Below are 20,650 nucleotides of genomic sequence, written 5' to 3'. Positions count from 1 at the left end.
TAACTCGAAAAATAAGCTTCACACACAAAAATGTGTTGAATCCAAAATTCACTATTTTCGAGGTGGACATCTGCTGGTGTTAAAATTAGCCCGCCACCCCATTCCCCTGGGGTGTGGCGGGAGGAAACTTTAAAATTTCAAATGAGAACCTCAATTTTTTATTGCAGAATCACATTCTACATAAAAAAACTACGTACATTTTGTCTTAAACATTTGTTTTCATTCTTGGTAGTTGGTGCTGTAATTCAAGAAAATCTATGTTGTCAATTTGCGATTTATTCTGTTTGTCAACTTAGAATTTACACCCTGTATACGGTACAGGGCTATTACAAATGATGGAAGCGATTTCATAAATTCACTGTAGCTCCATTCATTGGCATATGGTCACGACACACTACAGATACGTAGAAAAACTCATAAAGTTTTGTTCGGCTGAAGCCGCACTTCCGGTTTCTGCCGCCAGAGCGCTCGAGAGCGCAGTGAGACAAAATGGCGACAGGAGCCGAGAAAGCGTATGTCGTGCTTGAAATGCACTCACGACAGTCAGTCATAACAGTGCAACGACACTTCAGGACGAAGTTCAACAAAGATCCACCAACTGCTAACTCCATTCGGCGACGGTATGCGCAGTTTAAAGTTTCTGGATGCCTCTGTAAGGGGAAATCAACGGGTCGGCCTACAGTGAGCGAAGAAACGGTTGAACGCGTGCGGGCAAGTTTCACGCGTAGCCCGCGGAAGTCGACGAATGAAGCAAGCAGGGAGCTAAACGTACCACAGCCGACGGTTTGGAAAATCTTACGGAAAAGGCTAAAGCAGAAGCCTTACCGTTTACAATTGCTACAAGCCCTGACACCCGATGACAAAGTCAAACGCTTTGAATTTTCGGCGCGGTTGCAACAGCTCATGGAAGAGGATGTGTTCAGTGCGAAACTTGTTTTCAGTGATGAAGCAACATTTTTTCTTAATGGTGAAGTGAACAGACACAATGTGCGAATCTGGGCGGTAGAGAATCCTCACGCATTCGTGCAGCAAATTTGCAATTTACCAAAAGTTAACGTGTTTTGTGCAATCTCACGGTTTAAAGTTTACGGCCCTTTTCCTTCTGCGAAAAAAAGTTAGAGGACACGTGTATCTGGACATGCTGGAAAATTGGCTCATGCCACAACTGGAGACCGACAGCGCCGACTTCATCTTTGAACAGGATGGTGCTCCACAGCACTTCCATCATGATGTTCGGCATTTCTTAAACAGGAGATTGGAAAACCGATGGATCGGTCGTGGTGGAGATCATGATCAGCAATTCATGTCATGGCCTCCACGCTCTCCCGACTTAACCCCATGCGATTTCTTTCTGTGGGGTTATGTGAAAGATTCAGTGTTTAAACCTCCTCTACCAAGAAACGTGCCAGAACTGCGAGCTCGCATCAACGATGCTTTCGAACTCATTGATGGGGACATGCTGCACCGAGTGTGGGAGGAACTTGATTATCAGCTTGATGTCTCCCGAATCACTAAAGGGGCACATAATGAACATTTGTGAATCCCTAAAAAACTTTTTGAGTTTTTGTATGTGTGTGCAAAGCATTGTGAAAATATCTCAAATAATAAAGTTATTGTAGAGCTGTGAAATCGCTTCAGTCATTTGTAATAACCCTGTATATGGGTAAATGGGTGACGCAGTTAAGACACAGACGACAAATATATATAGAAAGAATAAATATATCGAGATGTGGTTTTAGCCAAGTTATAGCGGACAATATGTTGAATACGTGACGTTCAGAGGTTATTTTGACCATTTATAGCCGCGCGGAGTGGCCGCACGGTGCGAGGCGCCACGTCAGTAATTGCGCGGCTGCTCCTGCCGGAGGTTCGAGTCCTCCCTCGGGCATGGGTCTGTGTGCTGTCCTTACCGTAAGTTAGTTTAAGTTGGATTAAGTTGTGTGTGTAAGCTTAGGGACCGATGACCTTAGCAGGTTGGTCCCACAGAAATTCACACACATTTGAACATTTTTGACCATTTATAGTCGCCGAAGTACGACACCAACTTTTCTTCTAATACGACTACATATTTATTTCTGTGAAATTTGAAAGAAACAGAAGGCGCGTCTCACTGTCTTACTTCACGAACAACTACTGTACACATATCGCCCACAGCGCGTTCACACCCTAAGCCCACAGCACCATCGTGGCAGACGGCGGTTGTCCCAGTGGCTGTTGCAGACGTGTGCTGCAGAATCACTGTTCACGTCCAAGCTTTTATTTACCAATGAGGCAGGGTTCACGGGTGAAGGCATTTCCGTAACCAGCGTCTATAGCAATTCAGGAACGAGGGCATCGACACGGATTTTCAATCGACGTATGGACAGGCGTACTTGTCCGTAGGTTAATAGGGCTGTACGTTCTACCACAAAGGTTAACTGTTTCGCTTTATGTAGACTTTCTCATTAATGTACTGCCTACCTGGCTGGAGGCTGTGGCATTGCAGTAGCGAATACAAATGCGGTTCATGCATGGTGGAGCACAAGCACACCTCCTTCACAATGTGCGTGAACATCTGATGCAGACATTTCAGTACCCCTTGCCTGGTCGAGGGACAGGGTTGGTGGTCGTGGGCGGGGGGGGGGGGGGGGGGGTGAGGGCGGCACACCTTAAACCACTAGCCTTTTAGTTATGGGGACACTTGAAGGAATTGGTGCACGTCACGGCAATTAACGATGTGCGGAGACTACAGGGTTGCGTCTTCAGTGCGTGCCCTCAGGTACAACAACGGCCCGGTATACTTCAAAGGGTGCGTCATGCCTTACGCCGGAATGTAGAGTGGTGTACTGTCATAAATGGACGCCACGTTGAACACTTCCTGCAAACACGTGTTTATCGCAGATAGTATGCATTCCGGATCCATGCTTATTGGAATTATCTCCCGAAGTACGCATTTCCGGACCCATGTTTACTTACTTATTTTTCTTGTTTCGATGCGTACTGTCACCTCTCAAAGTATTCGTCAGTTTTTTTAACACTCTATACAGGGGGTTGCAAGATGCATTTATCAATACACTCAGCAAAATTGATTAGAGAAGATAGAGGCAAAATTCAGTGACAAAAAGCGAAATAAATTTCAGTGAATTGCTTAAAGTGGTGAAATACATAGTAAGTAGAAGTTTAGTGTGCCAAAACGTAAAAAGTATATGATCTTGCCAATGGTGAACTGAATAGGAGAAACTAGAAAAATTTACGAAGATAGGAAACAGATGAGGTGCGAGGAACAGATCTATTTTCACAGCGGAAGAGAATGAATACAATGAGGGAAATTTGAAAGATGAAAAACGACATGAAATCACAGGACTTAGTGCGACATTCTGCAAGAAGACAGAGAGAAATTATTGATGGAACAAGGTAACGAAATGAACTACTTACAGTACATTAACAGTGAGTAAAGACAGCAATCATGAATTCATAAAATTTAAAAATTTTCGAAATATCTCAAACTGTTTTGGATTATTCTTCAAATTTTTGGGAATATTCTCTAACTAATTTTTGAAATGCTCTCTGTGTTCTATAAACAAATGAACGAGTTAATGACAGTATTTTTATTCAAATTAGGTAATTGTTGGACACTGAATATAATAATATTTCAGAACAGTTTCTAGAATTCGAGAGTATTTCTGAGAATGAAATGCTAACATATAATAATTTACGACGTCCAAGATAGCTTAAATGTTGCAGTATTCACATTCGACTATTGGTACGTGACGATAAGTTGCGTTCACTGACGTATTTAATAAGACTTCATGACGTTTAGAATACTTAAATGAGATTGTTAGCTATCTCAACGAAGGTATTAGCAAAATAAATACAGCCTGCCGATGTGGCCGAGTGGTTCTAGGTGCCTCAGTCCGGAACCGCACTGCTGCTACGGGCGCAGGTTCGAATCCTGCCTTGGGGATGGATGTATGTTATGTCCTTAGGTGAATAGGTTTAAGTAGTTCTATGTCTAGGGGACTAATGACCTCAGATGTTCAGTCCCATAGTGCTTAGAGCCATTTGAACCATTTTTGAATTAACTGCATGTGAAGATGACAGTCAAGTGCTGAAACCGTAATGTGAACGTTGTAATTTTTAAACGCTCTCGGTCGTAATAAATTATTGTATATATATATATATCAATGGTCACAATCTTCCGTTTGATAATATTAGCAAACATTTCTAATACTAATATTTAACGACATTTTTTAACATTCATTGCTACTAAGTTCACAAGTTACTGATGTGAATATAAATATAAATCGAAGCGAGAGTTTTTCAGCTGGTAAAAATCACAGTTTTCCAGAGCCAGTACAGAAAAAGTTTCACTTGCTACTACCACGTAGCATAGGTTAACAGGCTGTTATTTACATAACACATTGCCGTATAAATTGAAAGAGTTCAACGTAAGTTATGTAATAAAGTGAGAAAGAGGAGAAATAAAACATAACTGTGTATCAATGTTCCGTATTTATTATCCAATTACAACGTCTTGCTTCCCCCTTCCAGTATCATATGCCCCAAAGATACAGTTCTTACGTCTTATCGACTCGCCGGCCGCGGTGGTCTAGCGGTTCAGGCGCTCAGTCCGGAACCGCGCGACTGCTACGGTCGCAGGTTCGAATCCTGCCTCGGGCATGGATGTGTGTGATGTCCTTCGGTTAGTTAGGTTTAAGTAGTTCTAAGTTCTAGGGGACTGATGACCACAGACGTTAAGTCCCATAGTGCTCAGAACCATTTTAACCATTTTTTTCTTATCGACTCGCTGGGGGTGGATTCACCTCCAAGAGTGGTTGGTAATTTTTTTTTTTTTTTTTTTTGTAATACAGAACGAGTTTCGGTCCACAGGCAATCATCAGGTATCATAAAATATTTGAAATTGCATACGAAGCGATGTAAAATAAGTGGCGTTAAATAATATAATGTCCATGTAAACAGTGACGAATCGTTGCTAGTACATTATTTGACACCACTACTTTTGTACCGCTTTGTTGGGTTTTTGAAGTAATTTATGATACCTGATGAGGGTCTGTGGTCCGAAACTGACCGTATAGTGATTTTAAAAGTAGCTCTTGGCGATGATTCACGACCTTTGCTGATATTTACGAGCTGCAGGTCACGCCTTCTTATAATATGGTGGTACAGCTTATGCGCCTAGAACTAGAGACACGGTGACCTCGCGCGGTGCTCGGCCGCCTCTCTCCAAGGCGGTGGCTGCACGAGGGCGGACACTTACTGCCATCTGGTCCCGTCCGACCCGGGTGAGCGGAGACTTGGGGACCCACGGCACACGCCTCGCCTCACCTCTCCACCCGGTCCGGTAGAACCTGTACCCGTCAGCCGCTGCCGCAGCCGCCGCCTGAGCGGTATATAAGGGCCCAGCCCGCTCCAGGAATCGACACTCTCACCCAAACAGCACAGCACAGCGCAGCTCCCAGCCGACGCCAACCAACCAACCAACCAACCAACCATGAAGGCTGTTGTCGTGAGTACACTTGTCTCGTTCTCATGTAATAGAGTTACTTGAGTCAGAAACCGCTTTCATTCTCAACTACACAATTATGAAAGGTGTAGTCGTGACCAGCGCAAAGTCGGGCTTGATGTTCTGGCGGTAAAGGTGCAAACTGAGAGATCGCGGCTTTCGGTTCAAGTCGGACTGCGAAAATTTTCAGTCGGACTAAAATGTAGCATTCACTTTCAACGACGAGGGGAGTCGCGAGGAACGACGAGTTTGGCTACGTTCAACTGTTGGTCCCATCCGCCCAGCTGGCTCAGTGGCGCAGGTTACGGACAAGCAAGTAGCAGAACTGGAGTCCAATTGGAGGACTTGCGCCTGGTCGTTGAGCAGCAGAAAATTGTTGTTATCAACCAATTGAATACTGCAGTGCTCTACTACGTAAAGTCCTGTTGGATGGTGCTAGACCTTCGTCTACTTCGACCTTTGGGTTGAGTTACATATCCAGTTATGAGAGTTGATAAGTCTTCATTTTGTCAGACTTGGAATTTTACATCTATACTCCGCAAGCCACCTATCAGTGTGCTTCGGAGGGAACTCTGTGTTCTAGTTTCACTTCACTGCTCTACTGTCCGAGGCGCCTTGTGGTGTTTGGCTGAGTGTACTTTGTGCACTTCACTCATTCCCCCCCCCCCACTTTTCCCATTCCACTTTCAAATGGTCGGTCAGTAGGGTGACTGCTGGGAATCCTCTGTGTGAGCACCTCTCTTATTTCCAATACGTCGTCTTTTTGAGAGCTATGCGTAGGAAGAAGCAATAGAGGTGTACGTTCTGATAATTTTAACAGTGAAGCATACCGTCATATACAGGGCCTGTTTATACCGTCTGGCAGCAGAGTTGGGTGCGCATTTCAGTGACAGATTCGCGACAACTTAACGAAACAGTGGGGAAACGAGCTGCCCTTCTTTGGATATTTTTTTCCCTTTATGTCCTGTCTGCTACGGATCCCAGACTGACTTTCGTTATGCAACTATTGGCAGAACTGGGGGTCCGTAAGCTTCCGGCTTGCCTGGTGACCTACAAATTCTGAGGCTTCTACCAATTAATCTCAGTCGGTCCGATATCTTAACTGCTGTTAGTTCTATGTGGTCGTTCAAGTTTAAGATTTTTGATAACATTTTTGGGAAACAGCGGTCTGTTAAGCTACATAACATTGGCGAAGGGAACACTTTACATCGCGACGGTTATTTTATGAAAATGACGATTTTGAGCACTTTGAGCGACTGAGATCTACTGGCTGTTCCAGAAATCGTCAAATTCTGCTGATGACGCTGTTCTGAAGATGGCCTACGATTAGGCCGAAACCGATCATTTTTAATAAAATAACCATAGCGATCTGGACTGTTATTTCACTGACTTCATGTTCCAGGGTTCTGTTGGCCGGGAACGCTGTCTTCGCCGGTAATAAACTGTATTTTATGTCCACTTTGCCTCGATCGTCACAGGCTATTTTCTTCCAACGTAGCATAATTAGTTAAATTCGTCTACTTCGTGGTCACCAATTTTGGTGTTAGGTTTATCTCTAGATTCATTGCTGCTTCTACTCACTATTTTCGTCTCTCAGTCCATATTCTGACGGTAGCAATAACATCAAGTATTATTATGATACTGAATAAGCTATGTGTGGCAAAGTAAATAAAAAAAAATCCCACGAACTGTGGACTATATTGTGATCACGTATTCTTTCGCGAAAGACGTCTTCTATTAAATGGCCTCTGTGCACTGGTCGATAGACTATGAAACTCCGAGCTTTCGAAAGTTCAGTAGTATTAATCAAGAGAGCAACTGTCTGTCGGAGGAGTAAAAGGGTCGCAAACTGTAGTCGTTTGCCTTATCACGATCCATTACGTATAAGCACAAGAGACTGAGCGCACTGCCAGATTCTGACCATGGTTTTCGGTAGGTTAATTTGGGAGCATGGCATACGCCGTAACTATAAATCTTCAGTCAAATGTTCCACTACCACTTCTCCTGGTATTAGGTTGGGAATTCCCCTACAAACAAGGGATCACAGTCAAGACAGGGACACAGTTTATAATTCACTTTTGGGACAGAGTCCTACAAGATTGCTGTGTATGCCTAGTGTAAGTGTATATTGTAGCTCTTTCCATTCCAATGCCCAGAATCCTCTAATTTCCGGTTCTAATTTTTTTTAAATTCCTTGCTTTGTTCCTCGATTTGCTTCCAACCAACCTGCAACGACTCTTTGGATTACTCTGGTTTATGCTAAAATTCGGCGCGAATAGACTGCGACACATGTAACTAGGTTTTGTCAAGTTGATAGCACTATGTCGTCGCCTGGTTAGTACCTCGTAATTAAGCCGAGCTATATCGATGATCTGCTGGATACGGTTGTTTCGTAAACGAGTATATTCTCTTGTATCAATGCCCATTGTTCCTAATCTCACGTATATGAATAGTAATTTTGTATAAAATTTGTACCGGTAATAGCAAGAATGAGCTAATTACCTGTTTATTGCATAGCTTCAGCCTTGAATGGGCAAGGTTGTGTGCCGACTCTATCACCGCTATTTGTACGTTTTTTGGTGAGAAAGCCCTAACGCACATCAGCTTTCTTGTATGGAAGTCTAACAGAAAATAAAGACTTGTTACTGCTAGAGAAATCTGATTTGATTCGGGATTCTTCCGTGTTTACTGTACTTTACAGATGTTTCAGTTCTCCACTGTAGGTTACTCTTTAGTGAGTAGCGCCGTGAAAGCCTGACTGTTGAAAAGACCATTATCCTCCATACATTTAGGATCTCTTTGACACAACCCTTTTGGGCTTCTTCGGACTGAGAGAGGAGGGTGCAAGGCTGTGAGGCTCGATTCGAAAATTAGTTAGGTGCTTCAAAAAAATCAAAAATATATGAACGTCATCCAAACTTAGGTCTGGACAATTCCTACGGTGGGTATGATTACTGGCCCACAGTGGATGACACTTCCAGTCACTATCGGCATGTCAGTATCAGCACTGTAAAACTACAACTAAGTCAATATGCATAAAATGCAAACAATATTTCTGTCTTCCAAACGGGGTGGTTTACTTCAAGCTCTTTTACATACCGGAAGGAGCCTGTATTGTGTCTTTGTACTGCAAAAGTTATAAATTCGTTGTGATTATTTATTTTTATGCAATGAAATGTAAGCTATGTACAGTGTAGTATTTTGCTATCATTTCTGTAAGATACTAGTAACATAAAAAGGAGTATGATACAAGTAACGGAAGAAGAAGCTTTCTTTCATTAATGATGCACTAAATGCTAACGATGTTGCATTAAGTAAAAGAATAGTTAAGCTGAAAAGAAAGCTGAAATAAAAGCTGGCTCCTATGAGTCTTCAAGCGCTTTTCCCATTAAATTTTAGAGAAATACATGTTTCCTGGTTGCAAAGGGATACGCGAATAAAAATCCGATAGTGAGATGTTCTGACTTAGGGAGAAACAGCAACAATTCTTTTATTACTTATTCCTGCCTTGGGTCACACCACTGCTGCTACCATCACTTTTCGATATCTGCATGTGTATACCTCATCCCACATTTTGCTGCATGATGGAGGGTATTTCTGGAACCTCTGTCACTTTCTTACATGTCTGCTACATGCGTCGCCGAAAAGTCTGACACTGCAGTTGATCGAGCAATTCAGTAATGCTCGCGGGCCGACTAAACAGATCCGTGACGAAACACTCCGCTCTTCGTTTAGTCTTTTGTATGACTTATTTACCTCGTAAGAGTCACAGAGTGATGAGCAACAAGGTACTCATTTCTCGGTACTAGAAGTGATTTTGAAAACATTTCTTTGGCGGACGCATGTTATTTCTGGAAGTTGCTCTAAAATCCGTATTGGAAGTACTATTTGAACCACCATTTCGCTGAACCACCATTTCGCTGAAGTATTATTTTTCCTTAAGATACATGCTATGAGGAGAAGGTGTTGGAACAGGCCGGCCACATCAAAGCGATATTTCATTCGCCTCCTCCCTGCCACAGCGCTTTGCTACGCTCAATCCTATAGGAGAAGAAACGCCGTTCTCCACCTCCAAAGCGACAAACAAACGCATTCATCATGAAGCCTATAAGGAAAGGAAAGAATCATTAATTTTCGGCGTCATTGTGAAACAACCGATTGTACTTAATATTTTAGTAAAAAGCAGTCCAGATCGCATCTGTTTCATCTTTAATGCTCGGTTTCTGTTTATAAGACCATCCTCACAGGCGAGTTGAGGTGAGAAGCTGGAGCAGTTAGCCGTTGTTTGGTGTCCATTGTTACCTGTCACGAACTTAATTAAATGCGAGTCTTATGGCATCTTTTGTTGTTGGATTCCAAGGTGTAGGTTAAGCTGCTAGATAGCAAAGCGTTTTCTTTCCCTTTTTGCAATAGCCACTTCCCTCGTGGTGTGTAGCAGTTGTGTCTCTATAGGTGACTGTAAAATTGTGAATCATAGTATGATGCTACATTTGTGTGGTATTATGAAGGCGAGGAAAGGGAAATGGAGCAACTCGGCACGCTGCGAATTCCTCTCAAATAGCGCCAAACAGATCGCCGAGCTTAACGTCCTCATTCGACGTAAAGATCACCACCGACAGTGTCATATGCCGTGACTTCACGAGACACTGCGGAGATTTTGGAATTAAATCCAGGACAGCGGCGCAAATTGTATATGCAACCACCTTTCTACTCCTGCTGGCTGCCTACTGATCGGCTAGCCCTGAGACGTGTGTCAACAACACAGAGGCTTGATTAGCGACCTTGGTTACAGGCGAGGGTAATACATTTATTAAACCGTACCACACCATTCAGTATGCTATTTACGTTTCGTTGCGTTTCTTTAAGCCCACGCATTTGTATCCAGGTTGCGCCTTATTAATAATCGTTTTTCATATCGATCAGTGCTCAACGCCACAATCGGAGAATGTTGCAAATGTTTCCACAAAGCTGATGTATTGTTGACACAGGAAACACACACTAAGTTTGCATGGTTCAAATGGCTCTGAGCACTATGGGACTTAACATCTATGGTCATCAGTCCCCTAGAACTTAGAACTACTTAAACCTAATTAACCTAAGGCCAGCACACAACACCCAGCCATCACGAGGCAGAGAAAATCCCTGACCCCGCCGGGAATCGAACCCGGGAACCCGGGCGTGGGAAGTGATAAGTTTGCATGGGTCTCAACTCCCGAAAGACGAAAATCGGTGTCGGAAACCATATTTCACTGACGTGCTTACATGCTAAGCTATGAAGTGGATTTTCTAGCCCAGTTAAACATGGCGTGTGGAAACCAAATATTCCTGTGTTTGATTTAGAGAGCACAGTCACAATATGTCTTCATTTAAATGTTAGAGAGAGAAATTCATGTCTAATATTTCTGCTTCTTCTTCACTGCGCAATAAGTCACTCCGTCAATATTAGTCGAATAACGGTTGTATACGAAAGAATATCGATTGCGATAGACGAAAATCGGCAGGCACAAACGGATTTCCCGAATTGATTTGGTAGTGTTTGCATGAACAATCAGAAGTGATATTGGTAAATCGGCTTGAAAAATTCGGTTTTGGGTGCGCATACAAACACGGTAAATGTGTAACCGCCACCACTACTCTTTAACACGTTCACACCATCGTGTGCCATCGATGCCTCACGGTCGACTCTTCGAGTTATGCTACCAGCAGCACACTAATATATGACGTGTCATCTACCAGCTAGGCGCAACGAACAGTTGTGAATACAATTTTCTGTGATCCTTGAATGACAGAGCTCTTTGAACAAAAGATACATCACATAATACGTAATTAATTTAGTGCAATATTATATTATCTGATATCTTCTTGCTTCAAAAGACTGGACTTTCGGAACAGAAGGTCAGTACATTAAAACAGTAGACTGTGGCTCCCGTTTACGATAGCCGCCCCAAGGTGAGAACAAGAAAAGAAGCTGCGCGAGATGAAAGAAAGCACGAATAAGCCGGTCATTCCACAACTAGAAACACAATTCTCAGCCTCTCAGTGAACGTGTTCAAGAATGCAACTCTAATTCACAAAACCGATTGGAATGTTTGTAATGTCATTTCTACTGATCTATACGCGTCACACAATGATGTCAGTTTGTAGCTACGGTCAGTGATATATATGAAAACCCTCTCAAAATGTATTACGAATAGAGTTAGTAGTAAGGTAGCAACAAATTGAAACATCTGCGCAATGCTGGAGCTTTAATGCATGAAGTGCGGTATATCTTTCTTCTGTTGTTATTTTGCCTGTGAGTGGAGGGGAGGGAGAAGGAATGGGGTTCGACAGTGAGAAAACATTTGGAAAAATTCTGAAATTCTGAGCTAAGTCTGTAGGGAACCACTAAGTGCTCCCATTCTCAAATACTGGACGAATATAGTTTGGGTAATTCGCGCACCTTGAGGTGATCTGCCTCGAGATGTGTACACTGTTTTTAACTTATAATACTTGGTGTATTGTGTTAAATCCTTAACATAAGATCATACTCCTTAATGAGTAAATAAATACAGCATTTTAAACTTTGGTGAGTGATTATGAGATACTGAAAATAAAATTTTTCTTGCCCTTGGAATCCGTTATACTATAGATCTTCAAATTTTCATTCCTGCTGTCTTTTTCCTTCCTTAAATTCAACAATAGCGGATTTTAACTTTAAAAATTGTAGCAGGAAGGCTCTTTGACTCAGTCAATGTACTTGGTAGCAAAGTCTCCATACTTTTGTACATTTACATCGAAAGCTGTTGTAACTCACAGTGGACTAATGCATGGGGTCTTCAGAACCTTTTCTATCCGTGCCACCAGTTCCTTCGCGTCCCATGCCTGAAAAATGAGCACAAAGTGCTTCTTGATGTCAGGAAATTTGAATCCCATCTGTCGATGGTTATAATAGTTTGATCTCTCATTGTCAACAAAATCTTTAAATTCCTTCTGGATGGTGCTGTAGTGTTACCTCATACAAAACTTGCAAACGCGTTAATTGCGTGACTGCGTAATATTCAGAACTGTCATCCCTCTCTTCTGTCATTCCCAATCAATTTTAAAGGCTCGTGACAACAGACTGCTATACCGCTTCTCTCTATTCAGACAGTCACAGTACCTGTGAAATTTTACACCACAAAGAAATAGCAAAGGGTAAACAGCTGCCACGCTACGACTGCGCTGAACTGGAGAGAGTTCTCCCAGAGGATCGAGCAGAGTCGACACAGGCCAAATCTCGGTCCACACGCCGTCAGCATATCCGACTCACGTGCGGTTTGGCACACAGTGGCCATCTCTGATCTACAGATTTCCAAAGCGACCACTGTACCCTTTCAAGAGGGTGAATAATTCTCTGTACAACGTGCTCATTTTTGTAAAAGAAGACAGCAGCCAAGCTGGATTTCTTATACAAGACGTTGATGTCGTACCTTGTCCAGATTACTTCTTTGGGTGAAGGGAATTGTCTTCTCTCTCTTACAAGCACTATGGAGATTTTCCAGACACAGCACCCAAACGAATGATGAAGCAGGATGTCACGAATGTTTATACCAGTGCAGTTATGGCTGTAGTACTACGGTCTGTTTTCTTTGTACAGGCTATCCTTCTCGCCGCCGCCGTGTGCGCCCAGGCCGTGGAGAACAAGGAGGCCGCCCCTGAGAAGAAGCAGGAGAAGAGAGGACTGCTGGGTCTGGGATACGGCGCCGCCGTCGCCGCCCCCGCTGCTGTAAGTACAACACAGTTACTTCTCCAGACCGTACGTTTATCCACAATGCACAGTAGTACTGTAGAAGTCAGACGCATTACCACACTCACGACGTGATAAACTAGGGCTATGCAAGGACTGTTCAAATTGGGGAGCTGTTACACTTGTTGTGATGTACGTTGCTATTGAGTTACTTAGTTACTGTTTACTGTTGTAAGATGGCAAACAGGGAGATCATCCGCGCCATTGCTTGAAGGAAAGAGAGAACAGGGAGGTGAAAATGCTATAAGAAACCAGTAATTCAAATACAGCATTCACATTGGAAGATTCATATCAAACCATTCATAAAACGCAATTGAAACACAGAACAGTATCAATATATACACACTCAAAAGATGCTGTGCTGTGGCTGGGCCACTACTGTAATTGGTGAACAATCCACACAACGATATACTTAAATTTCAAACCCATCATTTTGGGAATCTTAAAACACGAATCACACTCCTCTCATCATCAGTCAAATTAGAGGTCAGTTTCTGCGACAGACTCATGTCTGCTGTCAGACATTCAATTAACATATGTCGCATCGACAGCCGTGCTCCACATGTGTGACACAATCTTGGCTTCCCCACTGTAAGAGGAATCCGTAAGTCAGTGGGTAACATCTTACTCTGAATATTTTACGGGAAACTTTTTATCTTTTTGTGGCCAGAAGAATGTAAAGTTTCAGCTTAAGAAGTTTACTGTTTGTTAATTCCAGCCACTGAGCCTATACCGACACTTTTACTTTTATGTCGCATATGTGATAAGAGCCTGCAGGATAACTGTTGAGCAGGAGGTAGAAGGTAGATACCTCGTACGCAGCTGCATTAGCGAGTTCATTTCCCACAATATCTTTTCGCTGAACAATAGAAATGATGATGTACTTTGGGAAATCAGGCCATCTGAGAAACTTATTGCCACGATGGCACCTCATCTGCTCCGTTGTCCTCAGGTGACCAAACAATTCCCCATAGTAAAGTGAAATAACACTGGAATCCATGTTCTAAGGATGTATTCGGGGAAAGCGATGGAGCTGCCGATAAAGTCCCACTGCTTGACCCATCGGTGAAAACACTACTCAAATCTGGATGGCGAGTTAAAATCTCATTTTATTTGATTGTTTGGTGGAATTCTCCCAGTTCCTATCCAACTCAAAAATTTACCTGGGCCGTTTCAGTAGCCAGGGAGTTTGCTAGTTCGCTCCGGGACTTCCACTTCAATTCCACTCGGCTGTAATATCTCAAAGACATCTCTCATACCAATCCGTATTTGCTTCTTTCCCCTTTGTTTGAAAAATAACGTTCAAGAGACATTCGGTACATGTATTACAGAACTGTTGCAAGACCCACCAACGACTTTCGATTCGCAGATGGTTGCTTAAGGGCGCTTCCTTATCACCATTTCAGATTAGTATTATGATGGAGACCTTTAAACGAAACCTTCACCAACAGGCTTCTCTCTGGTGGTATGGTCTCCATCTCAACAAAATAAAAGCTGAATAATTGAAAGCCATGCTGGACGTTATTCGATCATGGCAGCTTGTTAAAATTGGTAAACAACTTCTTCTGAGACCGCTGCTAGTTACATTTCTTCGTTTACCTGCTTACACCATTCAACACGGCAACCTGTTTAGATGTGACCCATAATCATGGGAAAATCTTTCATATCAACGGAAAACTTCGATATTTTCAGGGAATACTGCATACAGAAAATGGTAGAGCTAAGTGGGTTAAAGGTCACCTACGATGTTGTTGGGCCACTGGATTACACAACGGCTACAAGGCTGTAAAATTCACTTCAGGTCGAAACCACCTCAATTAGAGACAGCACAATGGACTCATCGTGGGACGAACACAAAAGGGAAAAATTCATAATCTATACGTAAAATAGTGCTTTTGTGTAACAGCACGACTTTCGATAAATTCTTTCATACTGAAACTTCATATCAGACAAAATTTCGAACTTGTTACGTGGAAAAGTAACTAAACGTATAATCAGCCATTAAACACTTCTCGACACACATACATCTCTTGAATGCTTCACCAACCGCAGTTTTCATCTGCAATTGACTAACATTCTACACCCAGCACATACATAATGCAAACAAACCAGGTAAACCACGAAAAACCGATGATCGTATTTTACTATTGGGCTCAGCACATTCTTCATGACTATCGATACATCACATGTCGAAATGAAGCTGCTGGCAAGAAAGAAGGGAAAATATGGTACAAAAAAAAAACTGTGTCTGCGACGTGTGTAGGTACAGGATCATCATACTGTTGATGTCTGATCATTCAGTAGTTGTGTAAATGTATATGTGTGAAGGACGCTCTTGAGTGTACCTCAAAACATACTTTCTGTTGCAACAGGTGAGCTACGCCGCTCCCGCCGTCAGCTACGCTGCCGCCCCCGCTGTCAGCTACGCCGCCGCCCCTGCCGTCAGCTACGCCGCCCCCGCAGTTAGCTACGCCGCCCCCGCCATCGCTGCGGCCCCAGCCATCAGCTACGCCGCTCCCGCGATCGCTGCCGCCCCCGCCGTGAGCTACGCCGCCCCCGCCATCGCCGCGGCCCCGGCCATCAGCTACGCTGCCCCCGCCATTGCTGCTGCCCCCGCGGTCCGTTATGCCGCCCCCGCTCTGCGCTACGCCGCCCCCGCCGTCGCTAGAGTGGCTGCCGCACCTGCATACTCCTACGCCGCTCCTGCCTACTCTTACGCTGCCCCCGCTCTCAGCTACGCCAGGTAAGACGAGTAAGATATGTAGAGAGACATTTCAAGGATAAGAACTGCTATAGCCTACCGTAGCATGGTCAGTCATCAAGCATAGTATCTGCTATCGTCAACCTCAACACTTGTTGGTGTCTATAAGTGGTGCTGCTATCAGGACTATTTCAGTGGAAATGTAATACTCAATCGAAATTATGAAATCTTGATGGCCATCGGCAGTACGCAACACAAGTAAATACTGAGAAGTAGTTACAGTTTCATTCATTTATATGCTGTGCATACTTTCTCTCAGGAAATTAAATTTCAAGTGACGTTTGCTGTGGAAGCCATAGCCAGTTCATTCCCTTAGTGAAATCTGCATGGGAGTTGTCATTGTTGATGTAGGCCTTCTATTTTATTCGAAACGACATGACACGATTATAATGTTTCCCAAGTTACATGTAGTAGACTACAGCACAAGACACATTGAAATGAGTACCCATACGTCATCAAATAATCACTTCATGAGGCGCCCTGATATTAGACACATTGGAATACGAAAATGCTAGCATATGTGGCCCAATATAGTACTGCTACCTGAAGATTATATACTGTACAAATTTACGGCAAGTCCTAAGAAGGATATATGGCAATAGTTTGATGTATATCATGGTCCATCCGAAAACAGGTGTAGAAGCTTCGAAATCAATCGTGTTATAATAAAATTTAAGGTTACTTACTTGTAATCTGAGAAAAATTATCATGTGCTACATAACTGTGATTTCGTTACTTCTTCCGGCTACTGCCTTCCTTGACTGTGACAACGGTGGTTCTTGTGCAAAGCTCGGATTTTCGTACGGAATTAACATGACATGTTGGGAAGTGCCGAAGAGAAACGCTTCAATGTCACTATCGGTATTTAGCAATTTCTATGTTAGCTCTGGCAACTCACGTACGGCGTCTCTGTGTTTCAATATTTTTCTTTGTCCGCTGGCTCTTGCAAGTAACTTCAGCCTGATCTCTCTATTATGACATACCTTGCCAAAGATAAAATTTCGGCCCAGTGTGACGTGTGTGTCTCTGTGTCACCGCGCGGTGGGGGGAGGGGGTGGTAGAATAACTAATCGGTCAGCTTTCTGTAACTAATAGGAATAGAATGGGTGTGACTGTTCTACTACGATCAGTTTTTTTTCCTTGTTGGAGCTGGTGAAGACACATTTCTTTTTTTTATTCAACGTTTTTCGACTCATAGTAAATTTTCGCCTGGAAGTCATCATAAGCTACTAGGCCAAGCTAATGCTCTTCCGATTATGCTTTTGTTTATTGTCATGGTTTTCTTTATGTTGTAAGCTAGAATGTTTTGCGTAAGTGTTAAAACACAACAGGGTGCCACCCTCCTCCCCCCTCCCCCCAAACTCACAAAATTTCTTACTTCTATTGGAAGCAAAAGATGCTTCAAATAAATAATCCTAAAATTTATTCCTTGTGGATTGAAGATATACCAGCCTCACTATTTACCGTATTACATTTTTTATACACATATCTCACTTCGACTACATAATTATAGAATTTCTGTCGTATGGACATCCACGTATGTGATCTGTTGCGAAAGGTTTCACGGTTATAACTTCCCTGATCAGTCTGCCAATTACACACATCGCCATCGATCCACACGACTGTGATTCGAGTGAACCAAATAATCTTTTCTTTCAATCCGGTCGGCTGTTACACAGATTTCTGGTTCCACCGCATGTTATCCATACTAAATAGTAGGGCTAATATCAGAAGGAAAGAGAAGTTACTCTGACTTTTCAGTGGAATTGTCTCAAAATTCGATAACGCCACTAAATCTAGAATTAAGAAACTTTAAGTCCCTCCAGTATGCAAGCACTAGAGTGGGAGTCAGCGCTTAGTGAGAGGCAGTGCATGCACCGCGGCGCAGGTGGTTTTATAGCTACGTCCTGTACCCGGTTTGACAGCGTGGGAGAGAGTGGTAACATTGTCCTTCCTGTTATAGGTACGCCGCCCCCGCTGTGAGCTACGCCGCCCCCGCTCTGTCCTACGCCGCCCCCGCCATCGCCAAGTACGCTCTCCACTAAGCGACATCGCCATCTCAGCGTCTGCATCACAGGTACGTCAATCTAACTTACCACGGCAGGACTGTGACTGAAGTCTTTAGTCACTGTTCTTTAGATATATGGCCACACAATACGTTTGTCATTCCGAAACTAATTTTGATGTTGCTGCAGCCTTCAGTCTGAGGACTGGTTTGATGCAGAACTCTATGCTAGTTTATCATGTACAAGTCTCCTCATCTTCACTAACTACTGCAACATACATTCGCTTGTACCAGCTTATTGCATTCATCGCTTAAGCTCAACCTACAATTCTTACCACAGCCCCCCCCCCCCTCACAACACTACTATCCTTCCCTTCATTACGAAACGGATGATTCTTTTATGTCTCATAATTCGTCCTATCTACTGATCTCTTCATTTGATAAAGTTGCACCGTAAGTTCCATTTCTCCCCAGTTATATTTAGCACTTTCTCGTTACTTACTTATCCTGACCATCAAATCTTCAGATCTTCAGTGATCCTCTGTAGTAACTCATTTTAAAAGTTTCTGTTCCATTCTTGTCTTACCTTATTACAGTTCACATTTCAGTTTCGTAAGAGGCTACATTCCAGACAAATTCTTTCAGAGAAGACTGCCTAACTCTTAAATTTATAACTCATGTCAACAACTTCTTTCTCATAAATTCTCTACTTCTTATAGCTAGTCTGCTTATCACGTCAGCTCTGTTTCGGCCATTATCAGCTGCAGCTTTAGCACTACTACCTTTAGTGATTCACTTCTCAGTCTAATACTCTCATCGCCTGCTTTAATACGACTCTGTTCCATTATCCTTGTTTACTTTCGTTGATGTTCATCTTCTTGTCTCTTGTCAGTATGCTATCCATACCTTTCAGCTGCTTCCCCAATACCCTTGACTTCTCTCAGTAGTATGGCGCAGCCAAACTCAAAAGATTTTATTCCCTTTCCTGGAACTTAAACACCCGTACCAAATTTCTGTTTGGTTACCTGTACTGCTTGTTCAGTTTACTAATAGAATAACACTGGGGTTGGGCTACAACCCTGTCTCATTCGCTTATGAGACACCGTCTCCCTGTCATGCCCTTCGACTCGAACAACTGAAATCTGCTTTCCATACAGGCTGACCAACATTCCGGGCCCCGTATTTTATTTGAGACCTTCATAAATTCAAAGCGTCAGTAAAACATTGTGAAAACGTTCTCTAAATCTCATTACTTTTCGTGGAAACTTCAACATACTCACGATCTACAACAACAAACAAATAGAGAGCAAGAGCGCAGTTACAAAATGTCATTTTCCACATAATTAGCACCATTCGTTACGCAATTTTCACAATGATGAACCACAACTTCACACAGCTCTGGTAAACCTAGAAGCGACTGAGGGGGTTGCAACTGTCATGGTGCTTCCTTTTATTTGGCGTCGCTCGTTTTTTGTACCTTGCTTCGCAGGTAGAGGATTTTCTCACTTTTTTCCGGAGTATGTCCAATAAAACACTTTTCTGATCCTTCACGTGTTCTGAATTTCGCCCTCCTTCCCTTCATATTTGCAGTTTTTTTCAAAATGACATTACACTATAAATAATTTACTTGATTAATATCTAACTGAAGGACGAAATAAATTCTTCAACTTCGTATCGTTTTGAGTGGGTTCTGGTATCTGAAAGTACTACATTGATAATATCATTTTGTGTAATATATTGTCAGCTTCTGATATGTATATTGTCTGGCAAAGACGGGTGCTGCCTTTCTCAGAAAGCGTGGTAAATCTCATGGCCTTTCTCCTCTATCTTTTCAGGCGGACGATCCGTTCCGGTGGTATCACGGACAACGATCACCATCTTCAGTTCACCACGAGTTTCCCGCCAAGCACAAACACCTGACCAACTCTGAGATTCCAGTGCAGAGCCAATGTACATCAATAAATAAACATCCTATTTATTTTCGACTCAACTCTCTGATCGCCGGCCAACGGCTGAAAAACATTACGCCTGTAGTGCAGACGCAAATGTACATTACTAAATAAAGATTCTATTTATTCAAACATTGATTAACTTTATTTTTGTTTTTGCCTACCTACCTTCGGGAAAAACAACATTCCTTCGTTGGGATTACAACACACTGAAATGGACGTAGAGAGAACTGCTTGGTGAATGGCAGGAGCAGAACATCAAATAAACAATATTCACACAATAAAGGAAATTTTACTTAAATTTTCGAACACTGTGCATGTCAATAAATGACAATAACATTAAATTCCTGCAGATACTCGATAAATTATATTTTTCACTGATACAAATGTGAGCGGGACTCAAATCTGGCAGCAGCTGGTGATAATGAACAGGCCATTGTAGACGCTCCGGCCAAATAGCGCCGTGGAAAATACTTCTAAAACATGAAATATACGTAAACACAATAAAGACGCAATAATCAGTTTAGTTCACAAAGCGAACAACTCTTTTAAGTTCGTCAAAATTACACATTACACCGTCTCTGGCCAGAAATATTTTAGAATAATGATTCGATCAATCAATAAATAATTGAAACCTCATTCAAATGAAACAAACAATTTAAAATAA

General features: G+C 42.7%; 1 protein-coding gene across 1 annotated transcript; it reads left to right on the top strand.

The window, feature by feature from the left end:
- The first annotated feature begins 5,424 nt into the window (after positions 1–5,424).
- Positions 5,425–20,115, top strand: LOC126106717 (cuticle protein 16.5-like). The gene is made up of 5 exons (XM_049913097.1): positions 5,425–5,506; positions 13,119–13,247; positions 15,641–16,011; positions 17,993–18,106; positions 19,870–20,115. Exons 1-4 carry the CDS (start codon positions 5,492–5,494, stop codon positions 18,072–18,074), a joined length of 597 nt encoding a protein of 198 aa, XP_049769054.1. The 5' UTR covers positions 5,425–5,491; the 3' UTR covers positions 18,075–18,106; positions 19,870–20,115.
- The last annotated feature ends 535 nt before the right edge of the window (positions 20,116–20,650 follow it).

This window comes from Schistocerca cancellata, chromosome 10 (assembly GCF_023864275.1).
Source record: "Schistocerca cancellata isolate TAMUIC-IGC-003103 chromosome 10, iqSchCanc2.1, whole genome shotgun sequence".
Lineage (NCBI taxonomy): Eukaryota > Metazoa > Arthropoda > Insecta > Orthoptera > Acrididae > Schistocerca > Schistocerca cancellata.
Note: the sequence above shows the minus strand (reverse complement) of the source record. Positions and strands in the feature narration are given on the sequence as shown.